The sequence below is a fragment of the Denticeps clupeoides genome, chromosome 6 (genome assembly GCF_900700375.1).
Source record: "Denticeps clupeoides chromosome 6, fDenClu1.1, whole genome shotgun sequence".
Taxonomy (NCBI): domain Eukaryota; kingdom Metazoa; phylum Chordata; class Actinopteri; order Clupeiformes; family Denticipitidae; genus Denticeps; species Denticeps clupeoides.
Window position 1 is genome coordinate 22,119,291 of NC_041712.1, and position 22,674 is coordinate 22,141,964.

Consider the following 22,674-nt stretch of genomic DNA (forward strand, 5'->3'; position numbering starts at 1 on the left):
GATCAGCCAGGACAGCCTGGAGAAGAAAGGGTGGATCTGACTGTCAAGTGACCCCCACCTCCTGTCATTGTTGGAACGCACTGTAGCAGGTATTCAGCTCCCCTCCCTGAGATGGTTTCACGTTTGATGCAACTTCATGCATTATTGGAATGCGAAAGGAAACCAGCAGTGCATTCTCTCAAAGAAGATTACGCAAATTCAGGTTGATGCGTGCTTCATGCTTCCTTGGTAATTCATCACCACTGTGTCATTATAAGTATGTCCAGTATGTTCTAGAAAGGTTTCGATATTGAGAGAAAAGGAAGGATAATAAATGTTCTCACCAGTGCATGGAAAGAAGACACAGAGAAGATGCCGAGTCGACCCATGGCTAATTTGGTGGGGCGAGAGGCGACAGCCAGCAGCCGCTTGGGGTTGGGTAGCTCGCCGCCCTGCAGGCTGGACAGGTAACAGCGGAAACGGAAGAGGTCCATGTGGAACCGCTCCAGGTTCTGCTCCCACAGGAAGATCTAGGCATGCAACAAATAAACTTATTCAAATGAAATTTTCGGACCGGCTCTGGAAAGGGGTTGCATTGATGGATGAACTGGAACTGAAAATCCTGATTCGATTCCCTGACAAATGAACTGTTATTTCTATAGTACGCTAAATTGTCCATTGCTAATAAGCAAAAAAAAAAAAAAAAACCCTGTTGCACATACATCGCACATAGGTAGTGAAAAAGCACTTTGAATAAATCATTCACTCTGTATGCATGAAACTGATTTGACCAACAATAATTGATCATATTCATAACGTAATGTTATGTAATGTTGAACCCAAAGTAATTTTTTTTTGCATTGCATATATTCTCCTGCTGTATCGTAATTGGCGTGAACCTCTGCACTGCAGCACGTTTGGAATATTAATTATGCTACTTTACATCAGCGCTCCATGACTGGCCGAAAGGCATCGGCTGCGTGTTCGGTGCTGAGTCAGCCCTCCGCCTCCATGACGCTTTGACCCACGGACGGTTTTAGAGCAGGCAGAGGAGGACGCGCCTCTACGGTCGTAACATGGGAATATCCAGAAACGAACATCACACACCCACCTACACAATACCAACACGCTTTGCACAAAGCCTTCTTCACACAGTCCCACAGCTCTGAACATGCCCCAGCTCAACGCAAACACAAAAGCCGCCGAGCATTAATAGTCATTACCTAAATGCGCTGGATCTGCTTGAGAGTGAAAACAACTATTATCTGCACCGCTGTAGAATAAACCAGAGGACTAACGGGGATTACAAACTTATGATTCAGCACTCCTACGGCCTTTCGGGCTGCTGCGCCTTGTGATTTGTGCACCGCGGTCGCCGCTGCTAATTAGCAGCGAAACCATCTCACTCTGGCACAGATCTTGTCATTAATTAACTGTCTTAGCCCTGTAGATCCTTCGGTGAAACCCAGAGTTCCTTGTGCAAGCGCACGCGTCTGCGTCGATGAAGGATACCTACCTAGAGCTGTGTGTGTGTGTGTGTGTGTGTATGCACCTGTGCACATTCCCCCCTTTTGGCCTCATTGTTCAAATGCCCAAACGCCGGTGCAAACAGCCTTAAGCTGCATCTGCACACAACTCGAACTAGGACACCCGTACATGGCTTCCCTGTCAGCGAGCGAGCACGGCTGTCTCGGACAGTTTGACGGATGGTCTCCGGGATGAGCGCGAGAACAACACGCCTACGCCAAAGAAGACCATGCGGAGCAAATCTCTGGGCTCCCCCCTGCTCTACCTGCTCCAGGATGGCCTTCCGCTTCTTGCTGTCGGTGACGGCAGAGAGCTGCATGTCGCCCATCTTCTTCATCTTCTCGTCCATGTCAATCTTCTGCTCCAGCTTTTTGATCTCGGAGCGCAGCAGCCGCAGCGTGTCTTCGCGGTGGTGCTGCCGCGCCACGGCGGCCGCGCACGCCGAGTGGATCGCCGTGATCCAGTTCTCCAGCTCCGTCTGCCCCGACGTCTGAGGAACGACAAGTGACAAGAGAGGTTAATACCAGGAACCTGGCGTCTGCAGATATCCAAATCCACAGGCCGAACTGTCACTGAAGAACCTTTATCACTGCCACAAAATAGTAATTATGCACTGGAAATAATATTCCAACTTATTCCAATAGAAGGTTGCATCTGCATTTAACGATCTGATCACTAGGATATGAGTGGTGGGGAATGAACTTTCCCGGAAGCGAGCCTGGGCGAATGGACGTGGAAAGGATATGGGCCACATTGCATTGTTTAAATGTCACGCAGTGCTTCTGCTAGCCTTACTCCATGAAATGAGGACATACACCTCAGCTGGAAAACAATGACTGAAAACAGCCATGAAAATGTCCCCTGGCACGTCAGATGTGTCCTGCGCTGGAGAAAAGCACCTTTTTTATTCGATTTTCTTTGATTTCTCTTCCCCTCCGTTTGCTATGTAAACCCTCATAACTTTCGTTAATACGGATGTATGCAAACGAGGGCGATTCACTTGTTTAATTTAAATGTGTGATGGGGTCGGCAGAGCGGCTCATGCTTTGCCTGTTGGATGGCTATCTGGTGCCCTTTGTGTAGACGGTACGCTTGCAAATAGCCCAGAATATCTGCAATATCTGCGTGGAGCCTTTGAACTGTTCCATGACCAAAAACTGACTACAAATATTTTCATGCTCTATAATTCATTTTCAAATGCAGCTGCTTGGTTCTGTCCTAACTGGTCCATCCTGATTTTTTTGGAGGGTAATGTGTGCTAGAGGCGGGTGTGTTATGTAAAGCTGGACGCAGTCCCCGAGGCATTAGACCGGCTCACCTGAAACAGGAAGGCGTCTCCCAGTGCGTTGCTGAGGCAGAAGACAAAGTCTTTTTTGGGATGTTCCGGAACCGCCTGTACAATGCTGTTCTCTGCCCAAACAGCGTGCTTCGGAATGCTGTTGTGGTCAATCCCCGAGCGCCCGTCAGTCTCGTAGAAGAACAGGGTGCACCCTGGGACAGCGAAGCAGGCTTAGTCTACCATCATTATAGCAAGCATTATGGCTTTATAATTCTCGAGACTTGCTCACAGGGTTATATATTTCAAGGCTTATAAAAACCCCTGGATATATATCTTCTGCATATAAAATAAAACCAGCAGGCCATTTCTGCTGAAGAATAAGTAAAAGGGAATTTGACATATGAATGAATGTGAGCCTGCTGAAGCAGGTGTGGAGATTCGTTTTTGAGGGAGACAGGTCTGTCCAGATTCAGCGGCAAAAGGTCCTCAGAAACGCTGTGGAGTTGCGTTTCCGGCACGCAGGACGGGCAGGAATCCTGTAGACGTTGTTGTATGTCGTCCGCTCGGGTGGTTTAGGCCGAATTAAAAGGAGGTGGTGGGGGGTGCGAAGTGATTTGAATAGAATAATGTCAAGGAAATGAAGCGTCAGAAGTCAACAGGTGTAAAAACAGAGCTGCTTTTGAGGGCGAAAGATAAGAAGTAGCGGGTGTTGAGGGCTTGTTTCTGCTGCCTCAGAGCTCGTGTTTTGGCTCAAGGGTCAATCTGATTAGTGCCTGGCGGCGTTCAGCAGCCTGCAAAATGCCTACAGAAGGCCTCAATCATCGGAGAGCTTGTGAACATATGTGAAAGGGATACACAGCAGCACAACACACGGTGCACACAGTGAAATTTGTCCTCTGCATTTAACCCATCACCCCGAGTGAGCAGTGGGCAGCCATGACAGGCGACCGGGGACGGTGCACCCACCTCAGTGGCACTTTGGGATTCGAACCAGCAACCTTCTGATTACGGGGCCGCTTCATTAACCGCTAGGCCACCACTGCCCCACAATATGACCCTGACAGGCTATGTCAGCTACACTAAAAGCAGTGCAAGAAACAAATGAAGATCAGGTTCATTTCTGCCGTTCACCTTTTAAAGACACCCAGTAACGTTTCCATTTGCGCCGGGCAGCCGGCTCCACCTTCTTGTTCTTCTTGTGAACCAGGAAGTTCTTCACGGCTAGAAGTCCGGCCTTTCTGACTGTACCCTGAGCGGCGTTGAGCAGGGCTGCATCCGACTGGTAGATGGAGCTGAGCGTCCCGCTGCTCCTCTCGTCGCTGGTGGCAGAGTCCGCTTCTTCCAGATGCTCGCGGGTCTGGCGTGAGCTGACATCCAGCTCCTGCCGGAAGTTCTCGTAGATGCCCTGGAGTGACTGGTCTCCTGGCGCCTGGCTTCCTCCGCCTCCTCCGCCGCTGCTGCTGCCGCTGTCGCTGCCCGCGAACATGGAGCTGCTCGCCGCCGAGTAGACGGAGAAGGAGGCAGACATGGTCTTACAGCGGCGAGAATGCAGGTCCACCTCTGCTGCCACGCCATCAATTCCGCTGTCACCATACTCACTGCCCTCGCCCGCGGTGATGTCCTGAACACCAAAGACAAATCGTAACGGTGATCAGATGCAATTCTTTAATTATAACACCACTTATAATTACCTTGTCTTATCTGGTCCTCATCTGGTCCCTGCCTGACTGTTAACTGAATGACGGTCCTTAGCAACAATGTCACTTCCATTTGTGGAATAGCAACATAAACATAAATAAAGTTATTTCATCATTTTTGTTATACAATTAGAAACCAATCCAGTTTCTATATTAATCGAAACCATCGACCACCAGTGTAAATAAATACTCAATTATAATCGGTTAATGGTGCCGTCATGATCACTTTACCTTTTATTATCATTTTATTAACATGCAGAATATAGGGAATATGGGGACAATCTATACCAAGGGCTTTAACATGACTTCATTGTGGATTAATTACATTTATTAATTTGGATTAGTATAAATGATTGTTCTATTATAGTGATATTTGATCTAATCCTGTTATGAGGAATATGGGAAAAATATTCCCTGGAATATTGCCATAAAAGTGACACTGTGAGGCGACTGTGAAACTCCAACTGGCCACCTTTTCACCCTGACAGAAATGAAGGAAGGAATGTCCGGATCAAATGGGTGAGACTGATAAGCTGATTGGTTTAATATGTGCGATACCTATTGACTTTATTGATGAACAGAAGCCTTTAAACACACTGACAGTCAATAGATATTCTCAGGAGCCCAGGAATGTTCAGACAAAGGAGGAGAGAACAAAGCTATTTTAGATCATGGAAGCTGTTTGCTCCAGTGAAGCAAACAGAAGAACAGACCTTGGCTCTTGGACTAGAAACCTCTGCTGATGCAGCACAGGCCAAAAGTAGGACTCAGCTGAACTAAACAAGATTTGGCACCGAGTTGCACCTTCCTCTATTACAGCTTTGCCATCCAGAAAGTTCAGTTTGTACAGACTCAAGAAGTAAAAAGAACCTTATTACCAAAACAAAGGCCAAGGGCGTCTTCTCATCCCACATTATTTCGCTTGTCACCGACAAATGAAGGGCAGGGATATCTTTATTTACCTTCTCACGCAAAAAAGGCAACATCTAGACGCACAGACAACACCAAACTGGTAAAGGGAGACCCGCCCACCTGCATGACAGTGATCTTTTCTATGGGGGGTTTAATAAATGAGTAATTAGTGATTATCCCACATCAGAATTACTGCTTTTTACTATGAGAATCTGGCAACGACAGCAATTTCTGTGTTTGGTTTTGCTCTGCAGCTGGTTATTGTGTAAATATACATACATACATACAGACATAAAATTGCTGAAATTTTGTCTCATTATCAGACATTATGTGATATATAATAAAGCATCTATGAAGGTTTTATGAACAGAAAGCCTTGGTAGAAACTGTTGGAAACAAAGGGCTCACAGGGCTTTGAGCTTCACTTCTTCCCTGAGAACCTGTGCAACGTTTGACGTCCCACAAACATGCAAACACACTCTAAATCTGATCAAATATGCATAAAAGCCGGGGTCAGAACTCAACGGTGTAACAGAGGCAAAGAGTTCTTAAAAAAAGTTCTTAAGCCTCACATATTTATGAGAAAAATGAAGAAAGCTGACTCAAAAAAAAAAAGGCGTTAAGCCTGAGGTTCATTTAGTTTATAAATCAATTTATAGTCAAGTGGAGAAACTGCCGATCTTTCATTTTTTTTTAATGCGGTGTGTTTTAGAAAGAAAATTTAAAGCAGAAGCAACACTCACATGTGAGGTCTGCGCCCTTCTGCCCTGCATGCGGTTGCACAACGCCGCCTGGTGGCTGGGCAGACCCTCCGACAGGCAGTGCGAGCGGCGACAGGGCAGCGTGTACGCCCCATACCCGTTCCCATCGTCCTCTGCTGGAGAGAGCATCTGATCCAGTGTCTCACTCCCCGGGCTCTGGGCTTCACCGTGGCTGTATTTGTAGCGGCTGCGCTGGCCGCGAAGCACCGGGTTCTTCTGGGTGCACAGCTCATCCAGGGAGTTGGCCCTCTCTCCTGGCTGGGGCTCCCGGTGGAGGAAGACTCTCTCCTCGTCCTCGGCGCCGTCGATGATCTCCTCCGTGCTGGTGAGATGGCTGATGTCTGACAGGGAGAACTCCAGGCTGTCCTCTCGCCACATGTCCGCCGACTTGCTCCTCTTCTTCTTGAAGCTGCCTGACTCCCGCGGGCCGTCGGCCGTTCTCTGCAGGTAAGTGTCCTCGTCGGGGAACAAGCTGTCCTCGTCCTGCTCATCCTGCACCACCGTGTCGCCCTCTATGCTGTCCTCTGATGCTGGCGTGGTGGAGGCCTCGGCCATCCGGTCGTGGAAGGAGAGGGGCCTCAGGTTCAAGGCCACGCGGTCAGCCCAGACGGGCCCTTCGAACTCGGCCAGCGCATCCGTCTCGGTGTACGGCTCCAGGCCGTTCTCTGCCAGCGACTGCGGGATGCTGGGGGTGCTGCTGGAACGGGTGCTGGTCTCCGAGTTCCGGTGTTCCACCTTGCCCGACGTGGACGCGTGACGTGGGCGGCGGGACTGTTTGTTGGAGAGGCGGAGCGAGCGCGAGGTCTGTTTACGGGACAGGTGGCCCTGCTCTGCCCCGTAGAAAACCTGGTCGCCATTCTGACTCACCGCGTTCCCCATGGTTTAGTCTCTAGGTAGGAAAGTAAAAAAAAAGACATAACAGACATTAATGAACGAGAAAGTCTCAATTCGGCAGAGTCAGTCGAACCAGAAGTATAAAGGTCAACAGGTCCCAGGATGTCGTATCTGAGGTCTTTACCTCGCAGTGACAAGCATCGCCTGTACAAATCGCTGCGGAGTGACACAGCCCCCCGGCTCAGACCGTCGTGGCGGGAGCAGAGAGTGCTTTTTAAAGGCCGTGACCACGTTCGCTGTGCCGCGAGCGAAGCTCTTAGCACCTTTCCCGGCGGAGGAATCGCTCCTGCCAAAGCCGGGAGTGGAGGAAGTGCGATCGCGCCGTCTGAGTGCACCTCAGAGCGAAACGCCGTGGAGCGTGTGAGCAGACGTCTGAGGTCCAGAAATATCTGTGACGCCGGAGGAGCAGCAGGAGGGGCGAGCATGCACGCTTGTGCCCCCTCTCCGTACAGTGTGATGCCGTGATTAGTAATGGTGCATCGTGGAGTGATCTCTGATGGTCGCATGCTGACGACGGTACAGCAGCACAGCGCATGAAAGAATGGCAAGTGAGGGTGAAATGGGATTTGTATGTGCGTGTGTCAGAGTGAGTCCGCATGGGTGTACATATCTGTGAAAAATTGCTCAGCAAGGGACTGTATGAAGGTGCAAAACGTTATTTTATTTTAGAAGCACTGTTGACGTTCGGAGATATGTCATGAATAAAAAAGCCATTTTGAACTGGAGCTTAAAGAACAGCAGCAGGACAACATAGATGGGCCGAGTTTGTTTGCAGCTTAGATAAACAGCTTTCATGAGATTTGATCGAAAAGTTTGCACAGTGCTGTATGTGAATGCACGAATCTCTGTGTGTGTTTGTCACCTTTAACACGGTCGTGGAATCATTGGTGGCTCCAGAGCTGCAGGGGGTTCAGTCCAGATCTCATTTTGGAGTTTCTCTCTCTCTGTAGATGGGAAGAAAATGAGCGATGAGAAAAAAAGAGATGAGCACCTGTAATTAGATAAAACACTGCGCACATTACAGAAGGTGTAGAAGAACTGCAGCACTTATCACAGTCTATTGTTTCTGCCTGTTGGTCCTATTATCATGAAGACCGTAAGCGTGAGAAATGCAGCTCTTTTTAGTGCATATTACCTCGCCCTGTCTTCATACGCAAATGTAGCGTGATAATTTAATAGCGTGTACACCCCTGCACACACAAGTACTACAGAGAAACAAAAATTCCAACTGAGCCGGTGCAGCATGTTAATGTGGAGTAAGCGTTTCGTAAAGGTAGTGGGTGCTCATAAAACCAAACGGTACAGATAAGAAGCTCAGCCGCAGCGATATCGCCCGCGTTTTCCCACATGACCTAATTTCCTGTAATCCAGCCAGACGCTCAGCTCTGTTTTTGCCGTTCCAGAGGCAGGTTGAGTGTGAAAGTGAAAGAAGGGATCATGGTGTCGGAGTGTAGTGCGAGGATTAGCCTTGAAGGATGGCAGAAGCAGCAGGTTACCAACCCAGAAAGAGAGAGAGAGAGAGACCCGAATGCCCCAGATGGCATGAAAAACACACAATAAGATGCCCCGTAATGAAGAGTTATTGCGTGGATTCAGCGGGTGTCCTCTCCTGCAGGAGTCTGTGGTGATGGACTCACCGGCGAGATGGCGCCTCCTTCCAGAGGCCATGGGTGGCAAACAAAGTTCACTGCCCGCTCACACACACACACACACACACACACACACTTATACACACTGGGAGGTGGAAGTACACTGTGTGGGTCTGCAGCCTGGGTCCTGTCCTCCCGTCACACTGCCCAGGAGAGACTGACCGGCCGATGCCACTTCTGCCTGTGGCACATAATCTGACAGAAAACCCTGCAGTGCAGAAAGAGCACCGCAACCTAGAAGCTCGTTCTTTGCTCCTTCATCGTTTCCTCTCTCTGTTTCTGTCTCTCCGCGCGTCTGTGGGTCTTTGTTCGGAGCTCAGTCATCGCCCTCCGCTAAGGCCAGAATGTGCTGAGTGAAGCTGTGCAGCGCAGAGACCCTGGTCCTCCTCCTCCCAGCCCGAGTGCCTGCTGAGTGTCGGGGTGGATTTGGGACAGAGGATTTTCTGGCCTATCTGTCCTCGCTTTTCATATCCTGTCTTCATCCCCACGTTTATCTGCAGTAGTGCTGTCTCTTCATATCGTTCCCTGCCCGCCTCGTCCGCAAATCCAACGATATTGACTTGGCTGGGGCACAATTAATAAATATCGAAAGCCCGGTATTTTTATTCCCAGAAAAAGTCCGTTGCGCCTTATTTCACCTTTACGTAACATGAGATGAAACTTAGGACACTTAAATGTCAGTGTGGTCATCACCGAAAAGGTCACCTCAGATCTGTAAATCAACTGTAATTATGGTGATGCAAATGCACAGATGAGTCACCGGGCCCACACCATGGAGTCAGTGCAGCAGAATCTGTGCTCAGCAATCACAGATAATTAGCAATTAGCAGCGTTCAGAAGTCTTAATGCTCCTGGAAATAAAAGAAGCAACAGTTCTGACACGTAATGCACCATTTCTGGGAGACGGATCATCGTTCAACACGTTTGAATATGTAGTAATGATATTCGTGTTACTTGCTCTCTATTTTGCATATCATTACTAATGTTACAATTGCATGCTAATACAAGCTCATTTTAATTGTAATCTCCTAATTGTGAGAATACATCGGGGCCACTTAGTACATGTGGAGGTTGCACAAAGTTGAACAAAAAAGACCTAGTTTTTGCCACATTGTGGCTCAATTTGGTGGACTCTGTTGAGGCGCTTATTTGAAATAGAAGACATATCTTGGGCTATGGGTAACTATGCACTAATGAGAATATAATTATTAATGCTATATTCAATGCTATTCCGAGAGGAAGAAACATGTGAGGCAACTTATCCTAACTTGTCAGCTCTTGACTCGTCCCTTATCTGTTCTCTCCAGGGCAGGAGGAGGAGAACTCGAAAGGTTCTCCACCCGTTAGTCTACTCCTCTGTGATCAAGAAAAATATTTAACTCTCTTCAGTTGAAGGTGTGGCTTGTGCTTTGTGAAGTGATGATTTTCATTGGGCCACAACATCCTGCCAAGCATCTGCCCAACAGCTAAATCAGGCCTGTGGCTGTATTAATCATGTGACTTCAAATCTCTCACACATAGACACACACATTAAAAATTTGCCATATTCCCCTCACTTGGCACGTCGGTGTTGAAATGATTGTTATCATCCCTCAGTCATCCGATTTCGAGGAGTAAAGGAGGCACGATGTGTAGTTTTTGGAAAATGGAAACTAATGACTTTGGTCCCCTCTGCTCTTGCCAGACTGGGGTCCCCTACCGTGCCGAGGAAAGCGTCCTGTTGTAGGGCTGATCTAAAATACTGGGCTCCCAGCAAGGGGTGGGGGGGGCTGCACCTCCATCCCTCCATCTCACCACCATGCTCCTCTTCACCCCGTCATTACATCTGAGAGCAGAGCCGAGAGGCTGAGTGCGATGGGTGGGAGGGAATGGTGTTTTTTTTTGGTGAGATATAAATATGTCAGAAAACAAAAGCAGAACCTGAAACTGATGGAATTTTAAATATGATGCAGTGTTTGCAATTTTACTACTGATATGGTAAGCGTATGCCACAGAATCCACGGACAGGGTTACCACATCCATAGACAAACAAAAGAAAGCCCCACTCAGTGAATGGGCCTGCTGATGGCCCCCCTTCCTCCAGATACCTGCTGCAGCCTTTTCATCCCATCAGGCCCAGCTGACCCATCTCCGGGTGCATAAGGTGAAGCGCCTGCGGAGTCGCAGCAGGGCATGATGGGAGTTTCCGCACATACTTGGAGTGCATTAGGTTCTCTGGGCATGCTGAACCGATGGCGAGGGAACAAGCAAGCAAATAAATAAATAAAAAACGGGGAAAAAATGAAGCTGCCCTTCCCTCCCCAACATTTCCCATTAGTGCAGTGTTTACTCTTTTATTTCTGCTATCGTTTTCTGAGCCCTGGGGCAAGGTGTCGGCGAGGAGGGCTCCCCAAAGCCCAACACTGGAGTGTGGGGGTAGACAGGCAGCTCCATTGTCTCCACACCGGGACTGCATAACTCGGTGTGTTCAGGCAGCCCTGATTAGTTTAATTGATGGAGCGGAGACAAAGGGATGAATAAAATTCACACGCAGGACTGCCGAGCACGCTCAGATGGGCTGCCGGATTTAGCCATTGTGTCTCGGAGCCTCACGCCTTTGTCTTAAAAGAAGCAAATCTAAATGGTTCGATAAGCAAGAACTGAAGGGGAACTGATATTGAGTGAATGTGATACATGGTACATGATACATGTAATTTAATTATCTCTTTCTAACCTTTATTTATCAGAATGAAGAAAAATGTTGCTTCTGCCAAATAGGTTTTGCCCACGAGAGTCGGTGTGCCATCTTTCAACTATCCATGTCAGAGATTTACTTCCCATGATGCATGGCGGTAAACAACCGAGTAGCCCTGCAGTTCTCTCCACATACTGGCACACACACACACCCTCCTCAGGTATCAGGTAATAGCAGCCTGCAGCTCTCTCAGAGCTCTTGTCACTTCTCCTCAGGATCTTTTGTTCCTAAAACCCCTTCATGGGCGCAGCCTTCCCCTCAGCCAAATACCAGCAACCTGCTGGAACAGGAGAGCGGTGGAGATCCCATCATCCCCGTTCGTCCTCCTGCTCCATCTCACTTCATCTATTTTCCTACTTTTTCACCATCTCGGCACCTGTCATCTAGTTACGACGCCCCTTTTACAACCTGTCCCACCCAGCAGCCTGAACAGAAGAGCCAGGATGGCAGAAATAGAGAGTCAGGCAGACAAGAACGTTCCTCATTAGTCTGGGCGACCAGACCACCCTTCAGGAAACTGTTCTGAATAAAACAAACGACTGCCTACATCTGACTATATTTCAATAAATTCGAAAGGTAGAAAAAACACTAAATAAAATGCAACTAGAAATCTAGCTTTTACAGCATTTATCAGGTCTAATTTTCCAAATTATTACAATGTAAATTCCTTGATCATGGCTCATTTTCTGTAAAAGACTTCTGTAAGGACCCCCCCAAAAATATGAACACCATGCACGGGTTAAAAGACCCCTGACCCTAAACCCTTGGACCCTAACCCTTCACCCCCCTGCCTGCATTCCTAAGAGCAGCAGGTGGGGCTTGCGTTGCTCCAGGGGTCACCGCTCACTGATTCAGAATAGCTTAAAGAAGAAAAAAAAAAAAAGCACCCCACCCACATGCTTTAATCCTGCTGTTAGAGGCAGAAGAAACACTCGCCCCAAACGGCAGTGAGATAAAAAGCTGATCTGTCCACCCCAGAATGCATCGCTCCACCCACAGCCGGTCTTCGGGGTGTAACGTATCAGCGACAATTCAAATTGACCTGCTTCTGGAAATTACTTCAACGTTTGTCTGTCTCTTTTCTGTCGATTCGGAGAAGCGGCATGAAGGCAACAGACAACAGCCCGGCAGGGGGGATGAACGGAGGCTGATGAAGGGTTTCCATGGCGGCAGATATTAGCACGCCATTAATCCTAATAACATATTTCTGTAACGCCACCTCATTTCATTTAAAATACTGGGAGATGCAACTTAATGCCACGTCGGGCACCGGTGTCATCCTGTCTTGTGCAAGAGGAGCTTATGCATGTTTCTCCACTTTAATGGCCCGGGTGCCACCATCATAGATGCCACAGATGCTTATGTGACTTTTCCTTCACTGTTCAGGATATGGTGATGTATGTAAACGAGGGAGATTAGCATATTTAAATGTTCCCCTGATTTAAAGTACCCCCAAGACGGGGGAGAGTGAAGGCAAGCTGAGAGATGAAGATGAAGTGGAGTGATTGTCATTGTCAAACAAAGCACAGCACACGGTGACACAACGAAATGTGTCCTCTGTGTTTAAGCATCACCCTCGGTGAGTAGTGGGCAGACGTATGTGGGGACCGTACTTAGCTCGTGGGGACCTCAGTTGCACCTTGGCGGTTGGGGTCTGCTGCCTTACCCAGTAGGCCACCACTGCCCCAGATCAGGCTACACGAGGCTGATGCATCTATGTTTTTTTCATAAGGTTCCTGTTGGGCCATTTTTGGGGGCTCTCAAGTAAAGCATGAAATATTCATGAGGGCTGTGTTCCTGTTGATTACTCAAGACAGATTTCTCAGAGGGGAATTGTGCGTGTGTGTGTGTGTGTGCCCCGTGAAATTTTTTTTAACAAATTAATTGACAAAGCAATTACTTTTTTGCGGGTATTGATTGGATTTTGGGGGCGTATCTGTCTGTCTGTCTGCGCAGGCATGGGGAGCCACACTGGGTCCCGCCACGCTGTGAAAATAACTTTCCATCCCAAGTGGCGTTCACCGGTTACCTGGCTACGGCTGGGTGAGTGTGTGAAATGGAACGGGAAGGGGCCATTTGGGGGGTCATTTAGTTGGTGTTGTTTTAAGGGGGTGGGGTGATGACATACTGGCTATGGGGGGAAAATGCAGTGTACTGTATCAACTCACTGGAGATGAGGAGGATGGTGGGGGTTCTTCATGCTCAGATACAGAACAATGGGTTTGACTAGCCAGACTACATGTTTAAGGTCTGGATATGTAATCCCACTGTGAAGAATTGAAGTATTACTAGACAGCGGTGTGAGCTTTCATAAGAACATCTAGCTCAACATGTTAAACCAGACAAACTTCCGGTATGTATGACGTAACATAGCTTATTACAAAAAGAACATTTATCTCCCAGATTCAGTATAATAAACGCCACATTATATGATTTCATTAATACCAAAGGCTATTTCATGGTAACATTTGTCTTACATATTTATGATTATGGTAAAATGTAGCTGGAGGGAGAATTTTTGGATGAAAATATCCAACAGGACAAATGACTGTGCAAACGGAAATCTTGAAAATTGTCAAACACATAAACCTGACACTAAAGAGTTAGGAGCGCAAAGGTCAAATCACACTTTAACGGTGAGAGAAGCCATGGCCTCACCGGCTCACCTGAGGCAACCGCCCACTGACCAACCCACCCACGCCGTCACCACTGCCAGACAGGAGAACCCAGACAAGACTCAGCCCGTCTGAGGCAGGGTGGGGGGGCATGCAGGATGTGTGGAGAGGTGGAGACAGGGACAGATCATTTCTGTTCCTTCCTTTCTGTCGTTTGAGCATTTTTGTGGTTATCTTCTTCCACAGCACCTGGATCAACAAACAAACATGCTCCTTTAAGGAAGAAGACAAAAGGGGGGCGAGGCTGCTTTTGTTTTTTTTTGGGATGTCACGGGCTACGGGTGTGGACGATGCATCAACACATTGTTCCCCATTGTGGGGTTTTCACAGTGAACGTATACATACAGCAGCAGTAGGACAGAGTGGTACAAAAGCAAAGAAGTACTGGTAACAACATCGAAGGCACCCTGTATTCCTCCCAGGGGTAATCCTGTCTTTCCAACCCTGCACCTCTTAACACGCTGCCTCTCTGCTTTGTCTCTCTGTAATAAGAGAAGAATGTTTGCATTGCTGCGCTGTGTGTGTGGGGTTTTTTTTTTTTTTTTTTGGTTCTGCTCGATAGGGGACAGATGACAGCCCTCATACTCATCTCTGCACGGCTATTTCCAACACGTCTGCTTTTTTGGGGGGGAGGGGGGGGGGTGTTAAATATCGCCACTGGCTAAATCACGGCAGATCAATACGCCATTACCACCAGCAGACATGACACCGAAACTCCGGCGAAGGGGCAGACTTCACCCCTCAACTCACCAGACACCCTTAAAACAAAGCGTCTGATTGCAGCTGCTTGCAACTCCACGGAACAGCTGTGCAGTCAAGCACAGACCTGAGTTCACACTTACAAATGTGCACACACACACACTCACACACAGACACACACACACACACACACACACACATCCTCTGTCATTAGAATACAATACAGAAAAAAGTCATTTTAAGAGAATCTTTCATTATATAAAGTGATGATGGTAAGGACTATCTTACACACACACACACAGACACACACACATATTCTGTCATTAGAATACAATACAGAAAAAAGTCATTTAAAGAGTATCTTTTATTATATAAAGTGATGATGGTAAGGACTATCTTACACACACACACACACACACACACACACACACACACATCTTCTGTCATTAGAAAACAATACAGAAAAAAGAAATTTTAAGAGTATCTTTCATTATATAAAGTGATGATGGTAAGGCCTGTCTTACACACACACACACACACACACACATCTTCTGTCATTAGAATACAATACAGAAAAAAGTCGTTTAAAGAGTATCTTTCAGTGATGATGGTAAGGACTGTCTTACACACACACACACACTCACACATCTTCTGTCATTAGAATACAATACAGAAAAAAGTCATTTAAAGAGTATCTTTCAGTGATGATGGTAAGGACTGTCTTACACACACACATCTTCTTTTGCTAGATTACATTAAATAAACAAAATGTCCCTTAAAGAGTATCTTTCATTCTGTAAACTGATGATGGTGAGGACTGTACGAGTTGACACACGCGCACTATCCATCTCATCCCTTCCTCTACTTCACAGAGAGCTGTCATGTTCTTCAGCAGGTGTTGGAACGTTGGCGTTAAAACCTGTCTCCCTCTCATCGTCTCGCACTCCCGCTTCCTCCGCAAGACGCCGCCGCTCTTCCTAAAATAAAACCGCACGTACACACCTGCAGCCACGAGAAAGTACAAAAGTCCCTCAGGAAAGTTCCGGACTGGATTCTGAGAAATGCGATTTCTCTTCCATTTCTCCCCGCTGTTAATAAGATGATTCGAACACAAAAGGGCTTGACTTTGTCGGCATCACACAGCCACTTCTCTAAGGGTACCATAAAAGCCCAGTTCACCAAACACACTCACACACACTCACACACACAAGCTTCTGTTTTTGACCACAAATGCAGGCTTTCTGAAAAGAAACAGCGAGGGCGAACAGCATGTCAAAATCTCCTTCCACTTGGTGATCACATTACTTCCAGGTCAGGGGGCAGGAATATCAAGCCAATCACCTCGACCCGACCGCTCCAGCTCAAGGGGCTGCTTTTATGTAATGGCTAAAATCGCAGCCTCAGAGCTCATGGGCATTCTGGGTAAGTAGTGTGATGGGCTCAGAGTCCTTATTTTCAGCACAATGTCTATCTGTCTCACCCCAGTACTGCAGAAAGGAAGAGAAAGCATTCACACACACACACACACACACACACACACATGCTCCAAGCCATGGCTGCCCTCCATCATCAAATCAAAGATGAAATGATGAATCTATTTGTATAGTTTATGTGAGGGACTGTGTGTGTGTGTGTGTTCTGTGATGGAAGGCTGGCATACAACATGTTCCATGTTGTGACATGCAGGTGACACACAAAAGAGGCGGGCGTGCCCTCGCTGCTCAGCACCCACAACACAAACAGACAGCTCTAACTGAGGAAAGCCCCTCACCCCCAGAGCACACACACACACACAAACACACACACACACACATTCAGCCAAGCTGCTAAAGCCAGAGTTGCCCACCATTCCGAGGTAAACTAAGCCCCAGCACGTGTGTGTACTCCGTGTGTGTGTGTGTGTGTGTGTGTGCAATTTTGGCAGCACACTTCCAGAGAAGCGAAGCAGATAAATAAACAGTTGCAGACTACGAGAACTCCCCACATCTCACACACACATCTCACACACACATAGATAGACTGAAAACCAAGCAGGGGTGGGGTGGTTGGAGGGTCTTTGTTTAGCCCAAACACACACACACACACACACCCACACACACAGAAAGACAGTTGTTTGGAGAGAAAATGGATCTGTTTGCTCTTCATATTTGCTTGGGCCTGCAAGTGTTCCATCTGCACTGCATTCTAGAACTCGGAATGCATGAGATGCATGGGACATGGTTTTTTTTTCTGCTCGAGTTCGGGGGCTTGTTTCGTCTCGCAGGTTACCTCCCATCATCACAGTTTTTCAGATGTGAGTTAAAAACACAGTGTTTTGTAAATTAATGCCACCCTACACAACCGGACAAGTGACATTACTGACGTCAGAGACGGGATGCCACACCCTACCCCTCCACGCCCTGCTATGACACAAACTTGGTCAAACCGTCACCAAAGTAATTCCTCGATGCTCTGGCGGCCGTGGATGCGAAAGGCCTCGTGGTTCAGACGGGAAGAGGATGCCTGTCTTCGGCCGGGCAGGAAGGTGAGCCGTTTCTGTCACACCTACAGCAGCATTTTTCTCACGTCCTTTTTATTGTCGGTAAAACAGAACTGAGGCGTGGCCCCGGTTTGCATCATTGTCCTGACACCCTCAAGTCGACACACACACACACACACACACACACAAGCACTTGTGAAAGACAGCGTCGTTAATTATGAAGTGAGGAAGAAAAATGGACGAACAAATGTGCTCGTGCCCTCTGAGGCGTCGTAGCCGACCCCCCCGCTCCCCGCCAGCTGCTCCGCCCCTCACCACAAACCCCAAGGCGCAAACCGCCGCAGTCACAGGGGCAAACATTTAAACAGCTTGTACTGTGTGGGGGGGGTTTATTCCATCTTTATAGCGCTCATGTAAAGCAATGCACGTTGAAACCCCCCCCCCCACGCTCGCCTGGATGGCTGTCCGGCCTCGGCGATGGCGCCGGGCTGCCGAAAGGGCACAGCCGTCAGAAACAGGCGGCGATATTCCGACTTCAGGACGTTTATTCCCTCTGATTACAGGCAGGGCCGTAAGTGCGCCGCATATTACCCAGGGCTCCTCTAATCTGGAGAAGACGGGGCCAAACCGCACACAAACTCAGTTTGCGCCCTCTGCACGTGTGTGTGTGTGTGTGCGCAAGTTTGTGTTCCTTGCGAGTGAGGAGAACAGCGGCAAGTTCAACTCTTCGCGGCCGCTGCGTGTGTTAACCTGCTTGTGCGTAGCCTGTGTGTGAAAGGGGCGAGTTCAGTATGAATAGGCGAGGGGTTAGCGTGAGAGGAGAGTGTGTGTTGTCCCACACGCAACAACACACACACAAACACACTCATTTTCCACTGAAAAAAGGGGAGTCGTGTGTGTGACACGGGGGGGGGGGGGGGGGGGGGGTCGCTGCGTAAATGGGTCACAGCGTGTCTCAGACAGTCACCAAGGAGTAGAGTAATAAGTCCGTGCCCTAGGGTGTGTGTGACAGAGTGAGGACCTGAGGGTGAAAGTAAGGGACTCATCTCATCCACTGCAGGCAACTAAACCGCTCGCACAGGAGAACAAATCATACGCTATACCGCATTTACACCTAACACACACACACACACACACACACACAGTGGCGGTTATAAAAAGAGTGTTTAAATTGGCCCTGGGGACAAAGAAGGTTCTTTGAATTGATAAGAGTGTTTCCAGAGAAGAGAAGGTTGTATCAGTGCGGATCAGGAAATATGCAGATGGAGTCGGGGTTGAGCACGCGCCACCTCGTCACAGCAGCTCCGAGTCTCGCCGCCAGGGTGATAATCACTTCGCGGAGATAACACAGCTAACACGCACACTTCCATTTTCCAGGGAAGGATGTGTAATCACGAGCCTTGGAACCCTCTTCATGTCCCACTTTATCTATAAACTTCTCTCTCCTGCAGGGCCATGTTGGCTAGACCTATAACATATCTATAACATATCTATAACATCTACTACAGCACACCATGTAACAAAACTATGAAACCATGTGACTCGTGTCAGTGTCACGGTACATTCAAATGTCATTAAAGTGGCACTGCGCTTAATTGTTTTAAGTTTTATTGTCGTGACATTTACCGCAGAACAGTGGGGACCACACACACACACACACACACACACACACTACACTGGTAAATAAACAGCATTGCATGCATCACAGATCGTGCAGATCATGCAATATGAATTTGATTGTGATAATGTAGTAACTATAAAATGATCACACACAACAAAGTGTAAAGGTACTCGCCGGCTTTGTTTTGAGCGGGTTGACTGCTCAGTCTTAACCGGCCGGACAGCCCTTTGTCAGAGGCAGTCGGGTCAAAAGGGTCTTTTTTTTTTTTTTCTCCTAACACGGTGCCAGACGCCCATTTGCAGGAGTGTATTCTGTCTGCAGAGTGTGTGGGAGTGTGTGTTTGTGTGTGTGTGTGTAGAAAGGAGGGGGTGGTGGTTCAGGAACCCAGTGGCCTCTGCACTCACAGGTCATCTGCATGCCTGTGCTGATCCTTGCGGCAGAGACCCCGAGACTCCTTCCGTGGCTTCGCGCGGCTCTGTGACTTCTCTCCGCCGGCCACCACATGCATCGTCTCTTTCTTTCTTTCTTTCTTTCTTTTTTCTCATCCGTGTGGCATTTCTGGAAACGAGGCAGACAATGCACCCCACCGGCAGTCACCCGGCTGCCTCTTCACGGTCTGACCACTGGGCAGGGTTTCTGTGTGGGTCATCATGCATTTCCTCCCAGGACAATACAAGCAATGTTTACACACGCAAAGCCGGTCACAGCATGAAGCAGCACACACCTTTACCCCACAGACCCACATCCCAACGTCCGTTTCGACTGTTCTTCTCACTGTGCACAGACCAGTACCTGACAAAGGTCCCAGGAGGGGACGATAAGGCAACTTCCTCAGCTTGAATGAATCTGAATGAGGAGCATGTCTGATCTAACACCAGGAGGATATGCAAATACGAGACACACACAGAGGGATCCCAAAATATCCCAACAGATGAGAAATTTCTACTCTCACGTTCAACTGGCCGGAGCAGTTTTACAACTACACACTCGCACACACCGAGGCAATAAACTCACACACTGGCAAAAGCTCCGTAGAAATGCAGATGTACTTACTCTCACACACTCGTGTCACTTTTCCTTCTCTGAATGTCCCGTGCAAGGTAGATGAAAGGGGGGTCCGACGCACTCCGCACGAGATAATATCCAGAAGTGTGCGCTCTGAAAAGGTCTGTATCTCCTGCTGAGTTCAGTATAAACTCCACACACGCTCATTCACACACACGCGCGCACACACACACACACACACACTCCGCTCCACTCCAGCACATCAGTCCATCCTCTCATGGTGGCAGAGGCAGGGGTGTGTGAGCCTCGGCGTGTGTGTGTGGATCGCTCTCTCTCTCTCTCTCTCTCTCTGTCGCTCTACCCTCCCCTCTCTTCACTCCTCCCCCTCTCCCTCCCTCGCTCCGGTTTCACTTCCCCCAGATCCACAATTGACTGCCAGCAGGAATGCTGGGTCTTCGCCTTTAAGCCACAAGACGCCCTCTGTCTCATTTTTAATTGCCTGCTCTCTGGTTCACAAGGTTCACGCTCTGCAACACACGCACATTCGGAAGACGGAAGGACTTCCATTAAAGCATGCGTCCAAAAGGATATGAAAACTCACAGAGGATGTCATAAAGTTTCCATACACACACACACGCACACACTCCTCTCCACGGGTCCCGGCTTCACATCACCCTCTGGCTCCTTTCCTATTTCGAAGTGAGGGAGCGTGGGAATCCGATCTCCATCCTCGACACAGGGAAGAACCACAACACAGTCACTCGCTACTACTGGGTTACAGGGCCTACTGTAAACAGGAGTAAATGAGTAACCACTGCCAGGTAGGGCAGGTGTGTGTGTGTGTGTGTATGGCTGCCTGCCACATTATGTGTACCAACACCTTGGAGCAGCCACCAGGCCATCTGTGAGCACACACCACACCAGAGCGCAAGTTTGATTTAAAGCCCCGGTGAGGAAGGACTGGGAGATAACATCTGAGCGGGAATTAGAGGGACATGTTAAACCGAGGGAGGGAGTTTATGAGATTTCACAGCTACTTCTCCTCAGGCCAATGTGATTATGCAGACAATGTGTGTGTGTGTGTGTGTGTGTGTGTGTATTTGTATGTATGTATGTGCACATTGTGGGTGTACAAGCATCAGACACCTGTGTCTATCGAACCTGAACATCTAGACTCTGTGATAAACATAAAAAGGCATTAAAACTGATAGTAGCCAAGTGGGTAACACACAACAAAAAGACACAGGTTCAAACCCCACTTACTACCACTGTGTCCCTGACCAAGACACACGTCTCCAGTCACTACTGATTGTAAGTCGCTCTGGAAAAGGGCGTCTGATAAATGCCGTAAATGTAAAACAATGAACTATTAACTATTAACGTAAGCTGTTAGTCCATGCTAACATAAAAATATTGTTTTTCTACAACATTTATTGCCCTCATCCAGAGTGACTTATAATTTACAGGGACAGTCCCCCTGGAGACACACAGGGTTAAGTAGCTCAGGGACACAATGGAAATAAGTTGAACCTTTGACTTTGGTCCTCTGGTTTAAAGGTGAGTGTATGACCCCATAGGCTACAACTACCCAAAAAATATATATATATTTAATAGACATATTTTAGACATGTTTAAAATTTTTGCATCTTTTTATACTGTATATTAAACTATACTGTACCGTAGATGCCATGAGAGTACAGCTCACTTTTAATTTTACTTTACTGTTGACGTTAACTTTATTTTTCTGGGGTGGACGCGAAACACAATGTACCAGATTTTCTGTGGTTGGGTGACTGGGAGGGTGTGGCCTTTAAGAGGGACCCCTAAATCACCATTAAACATGTCCCAACAGCCCGAACCTGCGAGTGTCACCAACAAGAGAGCACACCTACCGCCCTCAGGAAAGCAGTGACATTCCATCACGAATGGAAAGCTCCCAACTTGCGTTCAGTCGCCGGGAGTGGTTGGAGTTTCCTGGGAACACCGCAATCAACTTCATTAAACCATCTCAAAGGAGGAAACGGCAAAAAAATACCCATCGGCACAATCCCATGAAATGTCACCTTCGCTTAATTCGGCGAAGATAATTAAAACACACTCACAAGCTAACCAGCTGGCCCCAGGGCTCTTTGTTAATTAATAAAATAAATGAGAAATGCCCCCCAAAAAGATTGAAAGCACCAAGAGTCTGTGTTCCATTTTTTGGTAGCTTTGAGGTGACATGACTAATGCATATCCAGCGGTGAGGACAACAGCGAGGAATCAGAGCTACTGTACGAACAGGGCCAGTCTGACACAGTGGCATAAATGGGCGAAATCATTTTCACAGGAACCTGTATTACAGTAGATGGCGGTGGACACACCCTGGCGCAAGCATGATCCACCTACCCATGGAACTGACTGGGAACGTTTCATCCAGGGCGCCTTACAGTCAGTAGTTACAAGGACAGCCCAGTTAGTGAAACTCGGGCTTAAGTGTCTTGCTCGGGGACACAATGGTAGTAACTGGGGTTTGAACCTGGGACTTTGGGGTCTTCTGGTTCATAGGTGAACCACCAGGCTACTACCATCAAAAGTTAGACCCCGTGTGTAAACCGCCGCTCCCGGTCAGTGCTGATAACGGCGGGCTGAATTAAAGGAGCTCCTCAATCCCCCCCAACACATACACGGTTAACGCTACGTTGCAGGTGAGACCGTCCCCACATCCTATCTCCCAGCTCCCGCGGCCTCCGATTGCACGTGATGGAAAACCGGAGAGGAGGA

The 22,674-nt window shown here is 48.1% G+C and overlaps 1 protein-coding gene across 3 annotated transcripts in view; it reads right to left on the reverse strand.

Moving 5' to 3' along the window:
• The window catches only part of tiam1a (TIAM Rac1 associated GEF 1a), a 43,369-nt gene extending 23,139 nt beyond the window's left edge, over nucleotides 1-20,230 (reverse strand). The window contains exons 1-7 of one of the 3 annotated variants that reach the window (XM_028982886.1): nucleotides 19,960-20,230; nucleotides 7,912-7,993; nucleotides 6,138-7,044; nucleotides 3,917-4,406; nucleotides 2,825-2,997; nucleotides 1,772-1,996; nucleotides 324-509 (exon numbers count right to left, since the gene is read on the reverse strand). In XM_028982886.1, coding sequence (XP_028838719.1) covers nucleotides 324-509; nucleotides 1,772-1,996; nucleotides 2,825-2,997; nucleotides 3,917-4,406; nucleotides 6,138-7,034 — 1,971 coding nt within the window. In that variant the 5' untranslated portion in view covers nucleotides 7,035-7,044; nucleotides 7,912-7,993; nucleotides 19,960-20,230. Of the gene's footprint in view, nucleotides 1-323; nucleotides 510-1,771; nucleotides 1,997-2,824; nucleotides 2,998-3,916; nucleotides 4,407-6,137; nucleotides 7,045-7,911; nucleotides 7,994-8,184; nucleotides 8,466-14,098; nucleotides 14,241-19,959 lie in introns of those variants that run through there. The other 2 variants (XM_028982887.1, XM_028982888.1) reach the window with 2 other exon arrangements.
• Nucleotides 20,231-22,674: the final 2,444 nt, after the last annotated feature.